The following is a 20,611-nucleotide window of genomic DNA, read 5'->3' as shown; positions in this document are numbered from 1 at the left end:
AACTGCTCACACATATTCTATACCTGCTGCTTTCATTTCTTCCTCTCTCTGACATTTTACAATCTAGCTTCTATTTCTTTAACTTTTTTTAACAACTATATGGTGTCTTTATACTCAGTCTGTATCCATGATTTTTTTTTATTCACCAAAGCATCTGATGAGAGCCTCTAGTTGAAGAATCACTTCTTAAAGGCAAGAACTCTATCTTGCTACATTTAAAAAAAAAGAAATCCCTAGCACCTAAAACAGGATATTGCACAGAGCAAATATTCAATAGAAGTTCACTGAATGCATGAGTGGGGTCTCACCCTCTTCCAGTATATTTTCTGTATTTTAACACAAGAGTGATTCCACAACATGCTCGAGGTGAATGGCTTCAGCATTCTTGAATGACCTCAACTCCAAATAACACACCTGTGAAATCCAAATCTTTATCAAGATATAGAACTTTACTGTCATCTCTAAAGTTTGCTTGTGTCCCATCCAGTGAATTCCGGCCCCTAGACCCAACAGAGGCAACCAATGTTCTGATTTTTTTCACCATAGATTAGTTTTGACTGTTCAACAATTTCATGTAAATGGAGTCATAAGGTAAGCACTCTTTTGTGTAAGGCTTCTTGCACTCAGTATAATCTTGCCAATAGCTTAAGATATTTGCAATTATGTTCATGAGTGAGACAGGATCTAAATTTCATTTCTCAAACTATCTTCTGGTTTTAATATCAAGGTTATTCCTTCTCCCCCCATGCTAGTCTCTTCCTTTTGCCTAATAGCTAATACAATGACTTTCACATAGTAGGTACGAAAATACACATGAATAAATGGAGCTATAAGAATTTCATAGTGGCTTTGACCTAGCAAGCTCATAGTCTTTGTCAAGCTCTAGGGCTCTTCAGATAAGAGTAGAAATATCATCAAATTTAACGCTGGAAAGTTAGTCTTGACCAGATCCCAGTGCTGAATTTGTTAATTGTAATAGAATAATAATAACAATAAACCACTTTTATTACTTATTGTGCCTCATACTACTAGTCGCCACCCAATATCCATCCATTGTTAACACATTTAAAGCAATGTCTACTATGAAGTACATTTTAACCACTGCAAAACAGATATATATTCACGTGAAAAATCGTCTCCCTCACAAGGAAGAAATAAAAAATTTTGTAACCATGTATAGTGACGGATGTTAACTAGACTTATTGTGGCGATCATTTCACAATATATGCCAATATTGAATTGCTATGCTGTACACCCAAAAATAATATAATGTTATGTGTCAATTATACCTTAGGGGAAAAAAAGAGCTCTTACACAGCCCCATCCCTGGTCTCTGCCTGGTAACTCCCGAGACTATAAATCATTGCACACGGAAAACATCAGGCAAAAGGAATCACAGGTGGATTCTTATTCCGGTCAATAATCTTGTTCTATGAACTTATTGCAAACATCTGTTTGGTATCCCAACCCTTCCTGACATCTGTCTTAGGCAATTTGAGCTGCTGTAACAAGGTACCATAAACGGGGTGGCTTATAAACAACAGAAACTTATTTCTCAGAGTTCTGAAGGCTGGAAGTCCAGGATCAGGGTGCCAGCAGAGTCTGGTTTGGTGAGAAGCCTCTTCTGGGTTGCAGGCTGCCAGCTTCTCATTGTGTCCTCACATGGTGGAGAGTAGAACACAAGAAGCAAGCTCTTGTGACTCCTATAACGGCACTAATCTCATTCATGGGGGCTCCACCTTTATAACCTCATCTAATCCTAATTACCTTCTAAAGGCCCCACCTCCTAATACCATCACATTGGGGGTTGGGGTTCTGACACATGAATTTTGGGGGGACACAAACATGCAACCCATAATACCACTCATTCCCCAGCTGCATATCCAAAGTAAAAGGGGTGGTGAATATGTAGTGGACAAGACCACAAGTATTTCTTGAGTGTCGGTTATCAGCTATAAGAAACATTTCCTTCCCCAGCAACACATGTGAGCACAGACAGAAAAAGCAACATAGGATGAATAGCAATGGAATAGTACTGGCAAGAGTCCTGAAAAAGAGAAAAGAGCGGAGACACTGGCAGGATGACATCATCAAAGACAGAAACTTTCAGGGTGGAGGAGAACTTGGAGCTAAGCCTTTAGAAAAATGTTTAAGCTTTTGTGGTACTGAACATACAGATTACAAAGTGCTTTCACAGACAGACGTGTGAGGACGTTTCATTATTATACCAGTGGCTTCTACCTTGGCTGTCTAACTCATGGACCAGAAAAAATGAATGACCTAGACTCTGTCCTGGATGCTGGGAATGAAAGAAGATATGTGACTGCTGAATAAACTGAATTTGAAAATATTTTCTTGATCTGGGTGCCACTTACCTAGGTGTGCTCACTTTATGAAAATTCATTCGGCTATATACCCATAACTTGGACATATTTCTGTATATATTATACTTCAGTTTATAATTTTACTGAAAAATACACCCCCACTTAATTTACTTAGAAAATCATAGTTACATCACTGGAAGGGTTAAGCGGGTTGGTCATTCACAATTTGGAATAAATTAGTTATCGCTAGTTCAAGTAACATGTAGAGGAGAGGAGAGTCACATTGAACAACAGAAGATTTGATGCAAAGTTGTAAATTTGGAATGAGGACACAGAACTATTGGTATGTGACATAAGACACTGTATTGGTTAGGGTCCTCACAGGAAGCAAAATTCACCCCCAAAGAGTCAAATGATCAGGCTTTAATGAAAAGACCACTTATAGAGGTGTGGGCAGGACTGAGAAACAAAGGAATATGAGGTCTCCAGAGTCTAGCAACAGCGGGAAACTCTTACCATTCCAGGGGTGAAGAGTCAACAGTGTCACAAGAGCTGTGTGTAAGCTAGCTGTGTAACCTTGAGTCAGTGACCTAGCTTCTTAGTGCCTCAGTTTCCTCATTTGTAAAATGGAGATAATAATAGTATAGCCACCTTGTCAGGTGGTTGTGAAGATTAAGTTAGTTAACATATATAAAGTAGGTAGAGCAGTGTCTGGCACATGTAAGGATTGTAAAGAAGGAAAAACTAAAAAGCAGGTCTTCTTGGCTTACTTCACTCTTATAGTCATGAAGATCTAAATTAGGGTTTATAACCAAGGTTCCATGGAACCCTAACATTGCACATTGAGCAACAAATCAAGATTGAAAACAAGACCCATCATCTTCGTATGTTGTGTGCTGCCCAGTGCCAGCGCTCACAGTGAGGGACGGTGACCCAACAGCACTGTTAGCAGTTTCATTAGGAGGTGTCTTGGTCCCGTAAGATGGCGCACAGTGGGACCATATTCATTTAGTTGTCTCATTCTCAGTTTCAATGTGACAACTGGTGAGTGCTGTATTGCACAGAAGGGAGAATGGTAGACTGATGACGTCAGTCTCTCCTCTCCAAATTGCATCCACAACCAAGCCTTATAAGTCACCAAGCCACTAGCTGCCTTAACAGGAGTGAACAAACTCTACTGGTGTAATAGAAAATCAGAGGGATATTTCATTCTAAAGAAGGAACTTTGTGTGTCATAACGCAGTTTCTCCCTGAAGCTTTGCTATTGTTATAAACATTGCAAAACATGGATTATTTAGGTTGGAAGTAAATTGTATTGTGAAGTTTTCATAGCCTTGCAACTTTCTCATTTAGTTATTTTTCATGCCCTTCCATTTTAGATTATATTAGCAATCATGTTTACCATCACTGCTGATGATCACATGTGGAAATTTTTGAAGACGAGGTATGAGAAGAAACAGGAATATTTTAGGCCTAAGCCTGTGGAAAGTTCTGCTAAAGCTACCACTAAAAATTATGGTCACCTCAGTCATTTCACTGCACTAATGCAATAACGGGCAAAAAAGAAATCTGTCTTTACAGTGAAGGCTGATTATCAATGGGTTTTACAAGGGCTGTAAACCAAGTGTTTCCAGTGCTTTGTGGTATGCTGATAAAGGCTCCCAAAGATATGTCCACATTCTATTCTCCAGAACCTGTGAATCTTACTTTATTTGAAAAAAGAGTTTTTGTAGATGTGGCTAAGTTAAGGATTTTGAGATGGGGAGACTATCTTGTATTATATAGATGGGCCTTGAATGCAGTCACCAATCCTTCTAAGAGGCAGGCAGAAGAAGAGTTGACACAGAGGAGAGGGTGATGTGAAAACAGGGCAGAGTTAACACGCACAGTTTCCAGGGATATCTTTGAGGGCCGTTATTCAGCCTACCACATGTAGCATGAGAAATTGAGAAGGTTCCATTCTCAAACAATACGATAAAGCAACAGATTGATGACAAGTCACATGATACTGGAGATTTTGTGAAAAACACTGAAGAACAAGAATTTCTTTCTCCAGGTTGATGAGTCAACAGATTTCAGAAATAAATTTTTAATGATGATAATATTCAATAGTAAGATTTTTAACAATGATAAAATTTAAGAAAGCCTTTTCTTCTGCAAAGGACAGATGGAAACAAGAAAAGGCCAGGAAATATTGTATCTTTGTGCGTAGAAAAGAGAGTTTATCTTGGAGTCACTCTATTGGCAAGTATAACTAATGGTGCCCCATCAAGAACTGGCTCTGTGAGAGGTTTCATCTTTGTTGTAAAAAAAAATTAAGAGAAAATCGTGATGTTGTCACAGCAGACTGCCTTCTTCAAGGAGAGATGCTGTTGAAAACCTCTTGGATTTGAAAGGAAAAACTTATGGATGATGTTACAAAAATGCTTAACTTTATTAAACAAAGACCTGTTCACTCAAAAATATTTAAAAATCTGGACAAAGAACATTCAAATCTCTTGGTACACTCAGATATCTGGTGGTTGGCAGAGGAGGAGTTCTCAATAGGGCGTACAGCTGAAAGGTGAATTGCAGGATACTTTTCAAGAAAATAGGAGGCCAGCTTTTGCCGATGCTTTGAACATGAAGAACGATGGCAGAAATTCACCTTCTTAGCAGACATTTTTGAGTCTATGGGGCTGTTGAAAAAGTCTCTGTAACGCCCTGAAGAAAATGCATGAACTTAAGTGACAAGATTCTTGTATTTAAAAGGAAACTGAGTCTTTGGAAAAATCATATTTTAAAAGGAAATTTCAAACAGTTTTCACTGCTGCTTAGGATGAGAAGTCAGTGAGTTTCAAGTCTGATTAAAAATAAGCTAGAAGAACTGCAGAACAAAGTTGAACAGCACTTTTTCTTCCTTCCAATCAATATGTATAACTGGGTGAGGGATCTTTTTTCTGAATCTTCTGCTCTTGGCTTTGAGAAAAGAGAAAGAACTTTGTGAGCCACAGTCTGATCATACACAAGAATGAGGTTTACTGATTTTCCCCCAGAGAATTTCTGGATTGGTAATAAGGGTATCCTTTCATTAAAAGACAATAAACATTTTGCAGCAGTTTTCAATTACTTACACGGGTGAGAATGTTTTTCCTCGTACAATAGTTCCCCCTTATCCACGGTTTTGCTTTCTGTGGTTTCAGTTATCTGCGATCAACCATGATCAGAGAACATTAAATGGAAAATTCCAGAAACAAACAACTCATAAGTTTTAAATTGTGTGCCATTCTGAGTAGCAGGATGAAATCTACTGTCCTGCTCCATCCCACCCAGGACATGAATTATCCCTTTGTCGGATCTCCAACCATAGACACGGTCTGCTCCTGACATCCAACCATCGACAACACGATGGCTCAATGATCTTCCTTTTGATGCATTGATGAAGGCCAACAGCAGGCTACCATTATGTCACAATGCCTACATCATTCACCTCACTTCATCTCATCACGTAAGCATTGTACTAGCTCACATCATCACAAGGAAAAGGGTGAGTGCAATACAATAAGGTATTTTGAGAGAGAGAGAGACCACATTCACATAACTTTTATTACAGTATATTCTTATAATTGTTCTATTTTATTATTAGTTGTTGTTAAACTTTTACTGTGCCTAGTTCATAAGTTAAACTTTATCATAGGTATGTATACATAGGAAAAAACATTATATATATATATATATATCTATATATAGGGCCTGGTACTATTTGTGGTTTCAGGCATCCACTGGGGGTCTTGGAACATATCCCCTGTGGATAAGCAGGGACTATTGTATAGCAAGCATCAAGAGCAAGGACAAAAACTATCTTATTTCATTTAAAAATGAAATCCATACATGCTTATCTCAAGTTTGACTCCGAATTAAAATTTTTTGCAGCAAAAAAAGCAGATTTCATATTAGAGAAATTTTTTTCTGCATTTTTTCAAAAATAACACTTTCATGCAAAAAGAAAACCCCAATCATATATACAATAATTTTGTAACTGCTGTTTGTGTTTGAGACTGATCACGTCGCTCAGTAAGAACATATTTTTTTAAGTGTTCTATAAATTTGTATCTCAAACTAGATCTTTACTCAAAATTTTTCAGGTTGTGATTTGATTAGCTTAACTATTCAATAAGTCTTACTAAAATGCCATGTTGTGAGTAACATTAATTAAAATAAATGTACAGCTTTTATTTAAATTAAATCAACCAAGCCTACCTTTCAGAAAATTAAATCTCATTTTGACTTAAGTCAGTTATTTAATAAAAATTTGTCTGCCTTATGAATTTTAAAAATGTATGAAAACAAAACAAAGGTTCACTTCAAAAGGTAAACTAAGCTTTACCACCTATTTTTTCAAGAAAGTTTGGCTAAAAAGCAATTTTTAGTTTTAAAAAGGGGAAAACTACTCTTGCCCATGAAATATTCCACATAGTATACCTCATTAGCATCTTACACAGTAGGAATTTATTGTAAGACTTTTAGGCCTATTTGAATAAGGTAAAAAAAGTCAGACAGTAAAACAAAGGAAAAACTGAAGTTTTCTCTATCTACACTAATGACTTGCATCACAGTTGTGATCCTTTGTGGGGAGAGAGAACAATACAAAAAGTACACTAATAATTGGGCCAAAATAAGTAGATCTGTCACTGGACCAAAGTGAGTCCTCTCTTTGGCAAGTTCATCAAACTACTCCAGAAGTAATTTCACACAAAGGATAAATTTTATTTACAGCATGCAGCAAACAAAATGGTGCCATAGGGAATACTTTCACAAAGCTATGGCTCCCCAAACAAAGAAAACAGGTGCCTTTGATTTGGGGTAAAGGATGAATATGCAAGAAGGAAGTTTTGTCCTCCTATGTAGAGGCAGGCATAGTCTGGCACATGTGTCGTTTAGATGCATGCCTCCACACACATCGCATTTTATGTTAATAGGACTTTAGCTTCTCCCGTGCAGTGTTTTTAATATTATAATGAAGTAAAGGTTACTTTTACACTTTTCCATCACCATGCAGGTGTCATCCTACAGTGTGGTTAGGGATGGTCTGAGCTAGTTCAAGCCGGTGGGTACCTGCTCATTCTCCTGAAAAACAACTTTGAAGAACTATTGAATGCACATGGCATTTGTTAAGCAGTTCTTTAAGCTCCCAAGCAACAAGCAACTCTTTAAGCCTAAGCAATTCTTTAAGTAACTTGGGGCAGGTAGCTGGTGATGGTTCTACAGAAAAACATCATTCTCTACTAAACAGAACATTGACCATTATCACATACAACTTACTGATAACAGAAGGCATAGATTTAATAATTTCTATTCAGGCTTTCCTTGAGACCTGAAAATTATTTCCAGGATTTCTCCAAGGTAAGGAGGTTGAGAAAGGCTAATCTCAACAGTCAATTGGCATCCTCCTCCTTATCTCATGTATTATTCTGGATTTACTTAGGGGTCAGAATCCCCACTAATAATTTCAGCAGGGAAAAGGTAATATAAAGAATTGTTAGGTAGTAAAAGGCAGTTAACTAAAAGAGGTAAAAGAGGACTCTAAGGAACACAGGAACAGGAAAAAAAGGAAGTAGTTACCACCTCCAGCGTTAAGGGAAAGAATATTGAATGAGGAAACTAAGACTTTAGAAGAGGGTACCCACCACCCAAAGCCAAGATTCCAGTCTTGCTGCAGAGTGTGGCTGTGGCTCAGCCTGTAGGGCAACAGAGAAGTTCGCTGGGGTCCTGGTGGGCAAGGACTTTTCCTCAGGAGGCTGCCTGCAGGGGTGCTGGATAAGCTCACTGGAGAGTGGATTCTGTTAGGCCTCCCTCATGTCAGTGGCAGCCACACTGTGGGAGGAAAACAAAGCCCTCCAGAACCAGGAAGAGAAGCCACATTCTCTGGCAGTGTCCCTCAGTGTCCTTTATTAATAAAGATAGCTGGCAATGGAGAAATGTTTACAGGGTCCTGCTCCAGTATCCCAAAGCAGTCAAAGAAGGATGGATTTGGATCAGAGAGGCAATAAATTGATAACTGGCACATCTCATCCGTATCTTCATATATCTTCATTAACCAAGATTTGGTCTCCTAGGTCTATTGCTTAGTACATTCTATTTCTGTTAACATAGCATGGAGAATATTTGCAAGCATATATAATTGCATAATTATATCTTTATAAACTTTCTAATGAAACACACAGAATGTACTTATTCCTTAACCAAATATATTTCTTATCTTTCTAATATATTTGTAGTCTGACCAATGATAACCATCAGTTATTAAGTTGTTTTTACTTTTTATAGAGAGCTTAAATTATAGGCTTTATAAAAGTTTCATTTTCAAACTTTTTAAAGCTATGTGATTTTGCAAATGATACAGCTATGATAGCTTAAGAATCTCTTCATCTTTCCTCTCAAGTAATACGAGGATACATTAATACCTTATGACTTGACATTTTCTGTGAAATATAAGAGCTGGGGAGCATTGACTTCCAAAGGATTGGGTCTAGTCTAGATGGAACATCAATGTTCTACAGGGCACTATCGTGCTATAGTTTCACAAAGGTGCTTCTTGTGAAGCCCTACCTGAACTTACCAACTTGTAACTCACTTGAATCTCCCATTTTTATGTTATATTTGCTTCTTTTATCTGATTCATTAGAATATTGCTCTCATGCCCTTTTTGATGTCTCTTATCTTTTGTCTAATTTATGTGTAAATGTATTATACCATTAGTTTCTAATACCACATGTGTAAAATAAACACCTTCTCTTGCAGAAAGTACCTCCCCTTAGGCTTGCAAAACTCTATATACAGAAGGCTAATGAAGGAAATCTTTATGGTCTATAGAAAAACAGAATAAAATTTACATAAAAAAACATATATCTAAAAATTTAAGTTGTTTTGAAATAAAAATTTATAGGAAGTTGCTTGATTTTTTTAACAGTGTCTGCTTCAGAATGAGCAGTTTTTCTGATTTTTAAAAATTCACTGAAATCCTTTGTCGTTGCGTACTTTGAAATTTCGTCTAGAACCTTGGCAGCAACAACAATCAGAAGACCACACAAAATCCCTGTTTTGGGTAAAGGTATAGAAGGTGGCTATTGTCACCAAGTAGTAACCAACGAAGATATCATTTCTTGGGAAGAAAATTTTGGAGAATGTAGTTTCTGATGAGACCAACTTGGCAGGTTAAAATAGAACTAGTGGCATTAAAAACAAGACGAATTTAAGAGTAATATCTTGGGTTCACTACCACTTAGGGGAGAAGATCAAGTCTACTCATTTAATAAAGCACACTAGCTAGATTTCAAGGAAAACAGTCCGTGATGGGACTCAAAGATAGAAGAGAAACGTTTTAACCACTGCACTAGTTTAGTTTCCTGCCTCCTACATCATCTGCCACTCTGGCTCTCATCCTTATTCACTGGGCCCTGCTGAGGGGCTCCTGGTAAATGCTCACCATCATCCTAGAAAATAGAGCAGATAAGGTAGCAGCACCATCTGTAGGTCCCAACCAGGAAGACAGTTTGAGAATTCTTCAGTCTGATCGTCCCAAGGCATTTTTTGGGTCAACACAGTAAATAATTAAAAATGCAGATGAGAGTAACTAACATCTATTCAGTGCTTATTTGGTGCCAGGCACTATGCTGAACTCTTTAAACACGGTAATTCTTTTAGTCTCCATAATAATCCAATGATGTTTTACCGTTGAAGAAACAGAGGTTTAGTCAGAAGAAGACACTTGCCCAAGGTCACACACATGATGACAAAGTAGTGAATCTAGCATTAGAAGTCAGAAAGTCCAGCTTCAGAGCCTATGCTCTCAACCACCACCCTGGATGTCTTAATATAACATCTACAAAGAAACGGTATTACCTGACTATCAATTCTGCTGAGGTCTGATAAATGCTTGCAGGGCAAGTCTTTAGATGATGAACACCTAATTTATTAGAGATACTTTCTTCTCCTCTTCCTCAACCACCTTTGCCTCTCCATCTCCCTTCCCATAGTTCACCCCACAGTGTCCTTCAATCCTATATAAAGAATCTCTGCCCAGGATTGAGGATTAGAAAAAGCCAGCAGAAAGCTTCCCCGCCCAGGAGGAGGCTACAGTCCCAGGGTTCTGCAGGGGGCGGGCCTGGGTCCTCCCTTCAGATGTTACAGATGCTTCTGCTTGATCTGCTTAACAGCAATGTGGCAAACCCGTAACATGGAGCCACAAAGAAAAAAGGATTACCTAAGAGAAAGCAAATATTAAAAAGCAGTTCATCTTCTTGCTACATCAGGGAAGACTTCACACTGCAGAAACAGTCCCACACTTGAGACTTCCTTGAATAAAGGAAAGGACAAACGAGGGTTCCAGAGGGCTTCTCTTGGAGCCGAGGCTCCAGGTGGCGACTGGCTCTCCACTGCCACCCAACCATCCAGCTACAGTGTCTGTGTCGTGTGTCTCATTTGTGAGGAAATTCTCATCTCAATCAAAGGAGAGTGGGAAGAGATGAAATAAATAAAGCCCCAAATCTTATGATTCTGACCCATAAGCAGACTTTCCTCGGGCTCTTACTTGTTCTCATGCGACCCCAGCAGTGGGCCAAGCCCTTCTACTGTTGGAGGGCAGGTGGATTTTGCTCATCTCAACTGCTCTGTTCTTTTTCCTCCTCAAGGGCTTTCTCCTCTAGTTCTTTTTCGAATTTTCTTTCCTTTTTAGGACATAATGCCTTCGGGCAAAGCCCACCTTCTTCTTTCTCCATTTTCCCCTCTTGGTTGTCATCTCCTCTCTATTGACTGGCCTCAGTTGCTGCCTCTGCAGAAAAAGTAGACGATCATTTAACAAATATATTTAAAAAGTGCCTAATATGAGCCAGACACTGTTTCAGCACTGGAAATGCAGTGATGAACAAGAATTAAACTTGTCTTTGCCAAACTTACATTTTAGACACGGGAATCTAGTAATAAGAAGAAAAGAAAATATATACTATGCCAAATAAAAGTGCTATGGAGGAAGATGAAAGCAAAGTATAGAGTAACAGGGAATGCCTGGAAAGTAGGGAATTACTAATTTATATTAGGGTGGTCAGGAAAGGCCTCACCAGTGCAGCGACATTTGGGTAGAAACCTGAAAGAAATGAAAAGTGAGCCATGTAGATATCTGAGAATATCAGATATCTAGGCCGAGATCAGCAAGTTCCCTTCCTGGGGAAAGCAGATGCTTGATGTGTTTGAAGAACAATCAAGAGGCCAGTGTGTTGGGACCAGAGTGGACAAGGGGGACAATGGGAGGAGATGAGGTCGGAGAGGTTGAAGAGTCTAAATTATGTAAAGCTTTCTGGTCCATTTTATGGATTTTTTACTTTAACTCTGAGTGACATGAGAGCCATTGGAGGCTTTGGGGCAAGGGCAGTGACCTGACGTGACTTCTGCTTAACTGGATCACTCTGGATACAGTGTTGAGAGGAGACTGTAGGAGTAAAAGAAAGGAAGTAAGGAGACCAGTTTGGAGGTTATTTCAACAATCTAGGCAAGAGGTGATAGAGCCTTAGACCAGGCTAGTAGCTGCGAGATGGTAAAAAAAAAAAAAAAAAAAAAGCAGTTGGAATCTGAGTATATTTTGAAGACGGGAGAAAGAAAAGAGGCAAGGATGACTCCAGGGTTTTTGGGCTGAGCATCTGGAAGGACAGAGTTTCCACTAACCGAACTGGAGATAGCTGTGGATAAGACAACTTGGGGAGAAAGAACAGGAGGGTAGTTTTACAAATATTAAGTTTGCGATACTAATAAAATAGTAAGTTGACACTCCCCAGTCAAAATTTCCAGGACAAATAGTTCCTGGGGGCAGTTTACAAGAGGGACATTGAGATATATCCCCTCCCCCTAGCATTTTCCCCAATACCATATCCAGTGCAGAGCTGCCTGCTAAATATTATCTAAGAGAAGATCTCAAATCAATCTTCAAGATAGATATATGCTGTTCGATTTAAACCCACCCTCCTCTCCAACACACTTCTCACGGAAATTATTCTCTCTTCCAACTCTCACTTCTTCTTCCTCCCCTCTTCCAATGATGATATCATGCCACCTTAATGGAAAAGCTTGGGGTCATCAGCATTTTTCCATTCATCGGATGGGTTTCCCCACAATCATTATCTCATGACTCTCTCCAATCTCAAATGATGAGCTTTTACTTATGCTCTAGACATAACCCTTCACCCGTGATTTTTTTTTCCCCTTTAATCTTATCTATCTCCTCCACCAGACTATGAGTTCTTTGCCCAGGAAATTCTAGTGGTTTTTTATAAATATTTATTGAAATCATGAATAAATGAATGAATGGTTACAAGCTACCAGGCCTTTCCACTTTTCTGGATTTGGGCTCCACAGTCCTCTCTCTAGAATATTCAATCTCTCTTGGTCTAAAAATCAAGACCAGATTGATTTTAATTAGTGACTTGAGGAATAAGTATTTCTACTATTTAGACTCACTAATGTGATTAAGCACCTACTTTTCACACGAGAGCTAGTTGGAGACTTACATGATGTTCAATTTGTGACATCTCCACTTTTGCTGCCTTCATCTCTATAAGAAAATAATAATACCATGTTTTATAGCTTTCAAACTCTTTTCATGCATATTACCTTGTTTAGTCCTGACAAATGAGAGTTGGAAAGGCATAACTAACCACAGGCATATCTGACTTGCTTTCTTTTCTTTTCCATCTCTCAATTTATTCTTTTGGGCTTTTGATCCCAAAGTAGTTTGAAGAAAAAGGTTTCTCTGTTAAGTTTTGCCATAATTCTTTCAGGAAGATAACTACAAAGGGTAATATAGGCTTGTGGATAGGAAATAATAATTTTGTACAGTTTTTATAAAGAGCTATTGTTTATCAAAGGGACTTCACTATGTAACAGCTCACAAAGTGCTCTATAAACTGAATTTTCATCTTTTCTCAAAGAAATGTCTTCTTTTTGATCACAGATTAGCCTCTTTCTCCCTAAGTCACTCTACCCTTCCTTGCACTCTGATGGTACAGCTCCAGCATCAATGAATCCAGCCAGCTCTCTTGTGCCATTGGGCCAAGGAAAATGATTCTGGGATTAGACCAAGCCGGTAAGTCAATTGTCCCTCTCAGCCACCTCCTTTACAATCTGGACAAAAAAATCCTCCCTCTTCCTGTTTTACTCTGATTTTGGAGACTATTTCCGCAGTGCTTGATGACTTGCCTCTATGCCCTCAGCTACTGTAATTCCTCCATTATAACAACAGAGGGAACCAACGCACTCTCTAAACTAAATTCTAAACTCCTCCCAGATCTCGAGTCACCAGTAGCCTCCAGTCCATTAAGAGATCAAATTCAAACATCCGGAGGTGACAGAATTCCCTGTCATAGCTGGCCCGTACTGACTTTCCAAAAAGGGCTTGCAAGATGAATCTCCTGCACCATGTTATCTTCCTCCATCCGAAGGCCAGTAAACTTGGACAGGGGAAGGAATTGTGATTCCGGTCCCTCAGATACCACAAGGAGACAGAATAGCTGGAGGAAATATTTAGAAGAGGTGTCAAGGAACAAATTAGTTACCTGTAGCATCTTTGCAGTCCACTGAGGAAAAGTCATGATGAGAAATATCTGTTTTGTTTTAATGGGCTCTCTAAGTCCAAGCATAGAATTACAGAAATAAGCGAAAGGAGCAAATCTTACTAAGAACCCATCATATGTCAGGTACTTCATGAAATAATCATGAAATAATTTACATTTATTTAATTATGACAAAAGTAGATATTTCATCCCATCTTAAAATTAGCCAAAGAAACTAGGGCCAAGACAGTTTTGGGTAATTTACTTAGGGTCACATAGACAGTAAGTGGTAGATTGAAATCAGGTCTGACTCTGAAGCCAGGGCTTGGTCTCTAGACCTACAGGGAAGTCCCAAAGGACCAGGTTCAGGCTCTTTCTAAAGCTGCTTCTGACATTGAAGGGGATGTGGGAATTGAAATGGTGGGAAATATTGTGACAGACTACGGATTGGTCAACCTATCTGAGGATGTAGAAGAAAGTAACCAGAACAAAGTCTCTTGAAATAGATATTTATAATGCCAGGAAGAAACGGATCCTATTATAGGAACCCTCAGATGGCCAAAGTTTATGATAACCACTGTGTTTTAGTCAGTTTAAGCTGCTATAATAAATTACCATAGACTGAGATGCTTAAAAAAACAAACATTTATTTCTCATGATTCTGGGGGCTAGAAGTCCAAGACCAGAGTGCCAGCATAGTCGGGTTCTTAGTGAAGGCTCTCTTCTTGGTTTACAGACAGCTGTCTTCTCATTACATCTTCACATGGTAGACAGCAGAAAGAGGAAGCAAGATTTCTTGCATCTTTTCTTATAGGGGCACTAATCCCATCATAAGGGTTCCACCCTCATGACATAATTATCTCCCAAAGTCCCTATTTTCAAACACTATCACATTTGGGATTAGGGTTTCAACATACGAATGGGGGGCACACAAACATTCAATCCACAGCATATTGCAAAGAGATATCATTCAGGAGAGAAGAAAGAATGGGTTAGAGAGGGGCAGTCGATTCTTGCTAGTTAGAGACTGGAATTCCAAGTGAATATATAGTATTTATTCCCTGGTCTGTACTAGCCAGGAGGAAAGGAGAGAATCTAAGGAGAAAGACAACAGGAGTGAAGGAAACGAAAAGGAAAAAGGAATTCTACAAGGTGATCATGTAAGAAAATTTACAGAAGAGAAAATAAAAATATCTAATAAAAGTATGAAAAAAGTAGACTAATAACAAGATAAAAACTCTATCAAAATATCATTTTTGATTATAAAATTAAAAAGAAAAATTTTAATAGTAATGCTTTATATTGATATGGATATGGTAAGTCATGCACTCTTTGACAGCTAATTAGAGCGTAAATGTATACAACTGGTCTACAAAGTAACTTTGTAATAATGTTAAGTTTTACAGACATTAATTACTTATTCCTTTCTAGTTTGTATTTTTCTATTGCTACATAACAAATACTCCAAAAACTACTTAGCAACTGAAAACAACAATAAACATACATTAATGCATATACTTTTTGTAGGACTGAATTTAGAAGTGGCTTAGATGGGTACTTCTAGCTCAGGGGTCTCTCATAAATTTGCAGTCAAGATTTATGCAGCCAGAACTGCAGTCATCTGAAGGCTTAACTGGAACTGGAAAATCTACTTCCAAGATGATTCACTCAAATGGCTGTTGGCAGGAGGCTTCAGTTCCTCAGCATGTAGACGTCTCCATAGGAGGAGACATCTACATAGGAGAAGTCTTTACATAGGTCCTCACCACTGTAGACTTTTCCATAGGAGAAGTCTTGAGGGTCTTCATTACAAGGCAGCTAGCTTCCCCCAAAACAAGTGCAACGTAGAAGCTGCAATGACTTTTATGATCTAGGAAGTCATTCACAACCATTTCTACAATATCCTATCAGTTACACAGGTCAGCCACATTCACTGCAAGAGGGAAATATAAGAGAATGTGAATACTAGGAGACAAGGATCATTGGGGGCCATTTTGGATATTGGTTACAATAGAGTCATTACTTTCGTGCTTGAAGGATTTGGATCTTCAAGAGTTCAACATTAAAATATGGGCCAGCCCTTCTTTAAAGGGATTCCAAGGAATATCTGTTTTGGGTTATTCTTGGCACCACTTTCAAATGTGGCTCAATTATATAATTTAGTTCCTTTATAACTTGTTTGTTAACAAGGGAGCAATGAGAAGACATCATAGTATAAGAGAAGTTGGAAATGCAGAAAGAAATAAAGCTTTACTGGAGAATATATTCAGACTAATAACACCTGCTTCTAGCACTCAGGTAAAGGGCTTACATGTAACCAAGATATGGATTATAAAAATAGATACTTTTCACAAGGAGGACCTAGTCAACTTGTAAAAGTTCAGCATTTATGCTCTCTCTGATTACAATACATTCTATTACAACAACATAGACTGGAATGAAATGCTTCTTTTAACTCATACTTTTCTAACATGTGAGTTGCTCAGAGTTCCTCTAAGAAGTCCTAGTGATTTACCTCCACTTCCTTCGGAGCATTTTTACCTTTATACCTTGGCTCATAATGATACACATATCTAACTCATTCTACCAACTCCAAGTTCCTTGAAATTAGAGTTCATTTCTATTTCGTCTCTTCCCTCTATTCAGGACTTAACTTCCCTCCCCACTCCCCACTTTCCCCACTTTGCCCTCCTTTTACACAAGCAGATAAACAGCTGTGCTTATTGCCCTTAGAGGATCCTGTGAGCATCATCTGATTTTAGTATTCCAAAAACCCAAGCTCTCAAGTGATTGGTATGGCCTTTAGACATAGAGAAAATGCTTGTTAGAAATAGCAGGAGAGTGCACAGAGCTCTCCCTACTCTAGACCCTGAAAGAGCTATGTAGACATTGAAATAAGGCCCATCTCAGTGGCAACCAGACAAGATGATGACCAACGAAACTAAAAAGCAGATGGCCCCTTCACCTCTCCACCTTGCAGTACATAAGTCACTCCACCCACCTAGAAACTTAGATAAAACATGAGGAAAAGGAGATGGGGGCAAATTGGGACGAAGTTTCTACCACCCCATCTGAAAGGAGCTTGAAACAGAAAAAGTTGAATTACAGAAAAATAAGGAAGCCTACATTTATTACACATGCTAGTTTGTGGATTGAGACTCCCATTTGCTACATATGTTGCTCAGTAAACGTTTGTTGAATGAGTAAAAGAATTGAATGAATACATGAAAAATAAAAATTTGTAAAGGATCCACGTTTGCCCAGGGTGGAATGCTTCTTGACAAGGCAGCCATAGGCAAGGTGGACCAAGAGGAGCACAAGAGCCTGGGCATCCAGAATTCTGCATCCTAGCGACCATGGCCGTGGAGCTGGTAGTAAACCCTCTGCTTTAGTAACCGGGATATTTCCCTTGGGATACCATCGAGGAGAAATGTAGGCACGGTTTTATTTTCCTAGGTTCCCAGTGGTGAGGTGAGGTGCCTCAACAAGAAAAAGAAACCGTTTTAGTTTCACGTGACGTATTTGAAAGCGGTTAGCAGTCGGGCTGGAATAGTAAGTACTCACTATTAAGTTTACCATTTCGCACCCTCAGTTCTTTTCGCTACATGAAATTCACTAATCAACTGTAGCCCCCGCCCCTTCTGGGCCCGCCTCCTTCAGCCTGGAGGATTGGCTCTGGCCCTATTTCCGGCTTCTGGGACCCGGGTGCATACCGTTTCCGGTGTCATGGCGGCCTGAGGTCCCGACAGTCGGTGAGGCGGCTGCAGGCCCCTCCCTGCGGAGCCGCTGGTCCGGCGGGCGGGGATGTGACCTCAGGTCCTGCCGGCCTGTCCCGGGCGTCGCGTCAGCTCCCGTGTCAGCGCCCGCAGTCCACACCGATGGCGGGATCCGGCTGCTCGTGGGGCGCGGAGCCGCCGCGGTTTCTGGAAGCCTTCGGGCGGCTGTGGCAGGTACAGAGCCGCCTGGGGAGCGGCTCCTCGGCCTCGGTGTACCGGGTGCGCTGCTGCGGCACACCCGGCTCGCCCCCCGGCGCCCTCAAGCAGTTTTTACCGCCGGGAACCACCGGGGCTGCAGCGTCGGCCGCCGAGTATGGTTTCCGCAAAGAGAGGGCGGCGCTGGAGCAGTTGCAGGGTCACAGGAACATCGGTAATAGCCGCCGGCTCGTCTCTCCTCGCCCAGGTCCCAGCCCCAGCGTACACTTCCTCTCAGCCTGGCGTTCCTTCTTCCGTCCTTTAGCGGAAGAAGTGGCTCTGGCCTTCTCGTTGTCACCCTGTCTGGGCCCCCTTCCCATCCCTCTTTCACCCTTTTACTGTCTGCAATACGGTGGAGGGGGTGGTCTGCTTTGCCCGGTGTCACATAGTAGATGCTCAGTAAGTTCCTTTTGCTTCAGGTCTGCATTGGAGAATGTTACACCCGTTAGCATCGAGAATTATCTTCTCTAGTGAAAGGAGGCATATCGTTGCTAGATTGTCTTGTATGGAAATTTTTGAATCCTCGCATAGGAGTGAAAAATGGGAAATATTTCTAGGGCTTGTGACATCAGTGCTAAAAACTCATATAGATTATTACCTGGTACATATTTAGTATGGATTTGGGAGAAATGACTCAGTATTACATAGAAGTCCTTATGGAAGTGTGAAAATTAGGAACACTATGATTTTCCCTGGGAGGATTATGTTTCATGATTCAGGTATTCAGACTGTAAGTTATGTAATGATTACTGATGATTGATCTCGGAAAACAGTGTCCATTGTCATTACACCAACAGAGACTTTATAATTAGTTATAGCTTTGGCTAATAAAGAAATGTCTTGGTTCCAGACAAGCATTATCCATGTTTAATTTGAAGTGACCTTTTTTATATCACCATTTGGGAGAATTTCTTAACACTAGTGTTGCGTTTTTTTTTTTTTTTTTTTTAAGCTTGCTAAATGGTGTATATAACCGTGGTATTTAAGAGAGAAATTTTTTGCAGGCCTGAGGACTTGTTGAATCTCTGCAAGATTGGGTTAAAAAGTCATCTTGAAAGTATAAATCTCTTCTTTTAATATTTAGATTATAGAGTGCTATTTGGGGTCAAGAACCAATGTTCAATTTTCTTTTTGCATGTTGTGACATTCATCTTAAAGAATACTTAATATTTAGATTTTTACTTTTGATTATTTTTGCTTGGCACCCAAAGTGCAGATTCACCCACCACTGAGTGCTTGGCAAAACACATTTGAATTATTGTGCCGTATTTAATAACTTTGAGTAGTAATCAGCTGTTGAAGCTTGCCTCATTTTATTTTATTAAAATAACCCAGTTGCCCAGAAATCTTATTCATGGGAAAAATAAATCACTGTGGAAACTTGCTTGCTCATCAAAGTTATCCTTCTCTAGACCATTCCAAATTTGTACTGCAGAGTTACCCTACTTTAGTAATAACTTACTCTGAGACTGATTTTTAAAGTATTATAATTCGTTTCTTTTTCTAGTGACTTTATATGGAGTCTTCACAATCCACTTCTCTCCAAATGTGCCATCACGCTGTCTGTTGCTTGAACTCCTGGATGTCAGTGTTTCGGAATTGCTTTTATATTCCAGTCACCAGGGTTGTTCCATGTGGATGATACAGCATTGTGCCAGAGATGTTCTGGAGGCCCTTGCTTTTCTTCATCATGAGGGTTATGTCCATGCAGACCTCAAACCACGTAACATATTGTGGAGTGCAGAGAATGAATGTTTTAAACTCATTGACTTTGGACTCAGCTTCAAAGAAGGCAATCAGGTAAGAAGTACTTTAATAACAGGGGTGCTTTTGTAGAGACATTTCTGTCTAGAATACTGAAATGCCTGGGGACGAAGCAAATAAAATGACTGTCATTGCCGCCATGTAAAAAAAGGTTTATGTTTGGGTCAGGTACAGGGTAGGCATAGGGGGAGCTAGTGACGTACAAGAGAGCTTTGGAAGTATTAAGAATACTTCGCCGACGTAAAATGCTCTTTTATTCTTGAGCAGTTAGTTAATTGCTGAATTACTGTTCCTGGTGTCTTGAGTGTTGGGGCACTATCTCATGTGACAGTTCGGGCAAACCTTCCGTTCTCCGTGGTTTGTCAGCTCTTCGCCGCAGAGCGTCCTTATTTTTAAGTAGTGTCTAGCAGGCAAGAAGCTATGTAAAAAAACAAGCAGCTGTATGGAAAGTCTACAGCTTGTCTATGAAAACTGCCCAGTTAATGAACCAAAGAATTATGGTAGCCAAGGACTAAAAATTTGTTGGCATTCTGTTTGACAGTGGTTTACTGCACTCTTAGAGAAGCAAATACACTGTAGAGATGGAAGGAGAGTGGGCAATTTTTTATTGGTTGTAATATTTACTCTTCTTCTTTAGGATGTAAAGTATATTCAGACAGACGGGTATCGGGCTCCGGAAGCAGAACTGCAGAATTGCTTGGCCCAGGCTGGCCTGCAGAGTGATACAGAATGTACCTCAGCCGTTGATCTGTGGAGCCTAGGAATCATTTTACTGGAAATGTTCTCAGGAATGAAACTGAAACATACAGTCAGATCTCAGGAATGGAAGGTAAACTGCACCAGTGCTTTGCTGCGGGGTCCTTAATTCCAGTTTAAGGGTACTCAATTTATAATGATTCTCGTTGAGGACTCTGATTGCTTCATCTCCTCTACGCTCCTCTTTCTGCATTTTTGGGACCTTAAATGCCGCTGCTCA

General features: G+C 39.7%; 2 protein-coding genes across 7 annotated transcripts in view; one reads left to right on the top strand and one right to left on the bottom strand.

Annotated features, from left to right (window-relative positions):
- The window catches only part of SH2D1B (SH2 domain containing 1B), an 86,894-nt gene extending 69,141 nt beyond the window's left edge, over nucleotides 1–17,753 (bottom strand). Inside the window, exon 1 of the mRNA XM_014829520.3 lies at nucleotides 17,614–17,753. Within this exon, the coding sequence (XP_014685006.3) occupies nucleotides 17,614–17,628 (15 nt within the window). The 5' untranslated portion in view covers nucleotides 17,629–17,753. The remainder of the gene's footprint in view (nucleotides 1–17,613) is intronic.
- Nucleotides 17,718–20,611, top strand: part of UHMK1 (U2AF homology motif kinase 1) — an 88,548-nt gene continuing 85,654 nt past the window's right edge. For 5 of the 6 annotated variants that reach the window (XM_044757987.2, XM_044757985.2, XM_044757984.2 and 2 more), the window contains exons 1-3: nucleotides 17,779–18,046; nucleotides 19,379–19,671; nucleotides 20,273–20,464. In XM_044757987.2, the coding sequence (XP_044613922.1) occupies nucleotides 17,779–18,046; nucleotides 19,379–19,671; nucleotides 20,273–20,464 (753 nt within the window). Of the gene's footprint in view, nucleotides 18,047–19,378; nucleotides 19,672–20,272; nucleotides 20,465–20,611 lie in introns of all 6 variants that reach the window. The other variant, XM_070497575.1, reaches the window with a different exon arrangement.

The sequence above is a fragment of the Equus asinus genome, chromosome 25 (assembly GCF_041296235.1).
Source record: "Equus asinus isolate D_3611 breed Donkey chromosome 25, EquAss-T2T_v2, whole genome shotgun sequence".
NCBI classification, from domain to species: Eukaryota; Metazoa; Chordata; class Mammalia; order Perissodactyla; family Equidae; genus Equus; species Equus asinus.
This window is presented reverse-complemented; position numbering and strand designations above follow the sequence as displayed.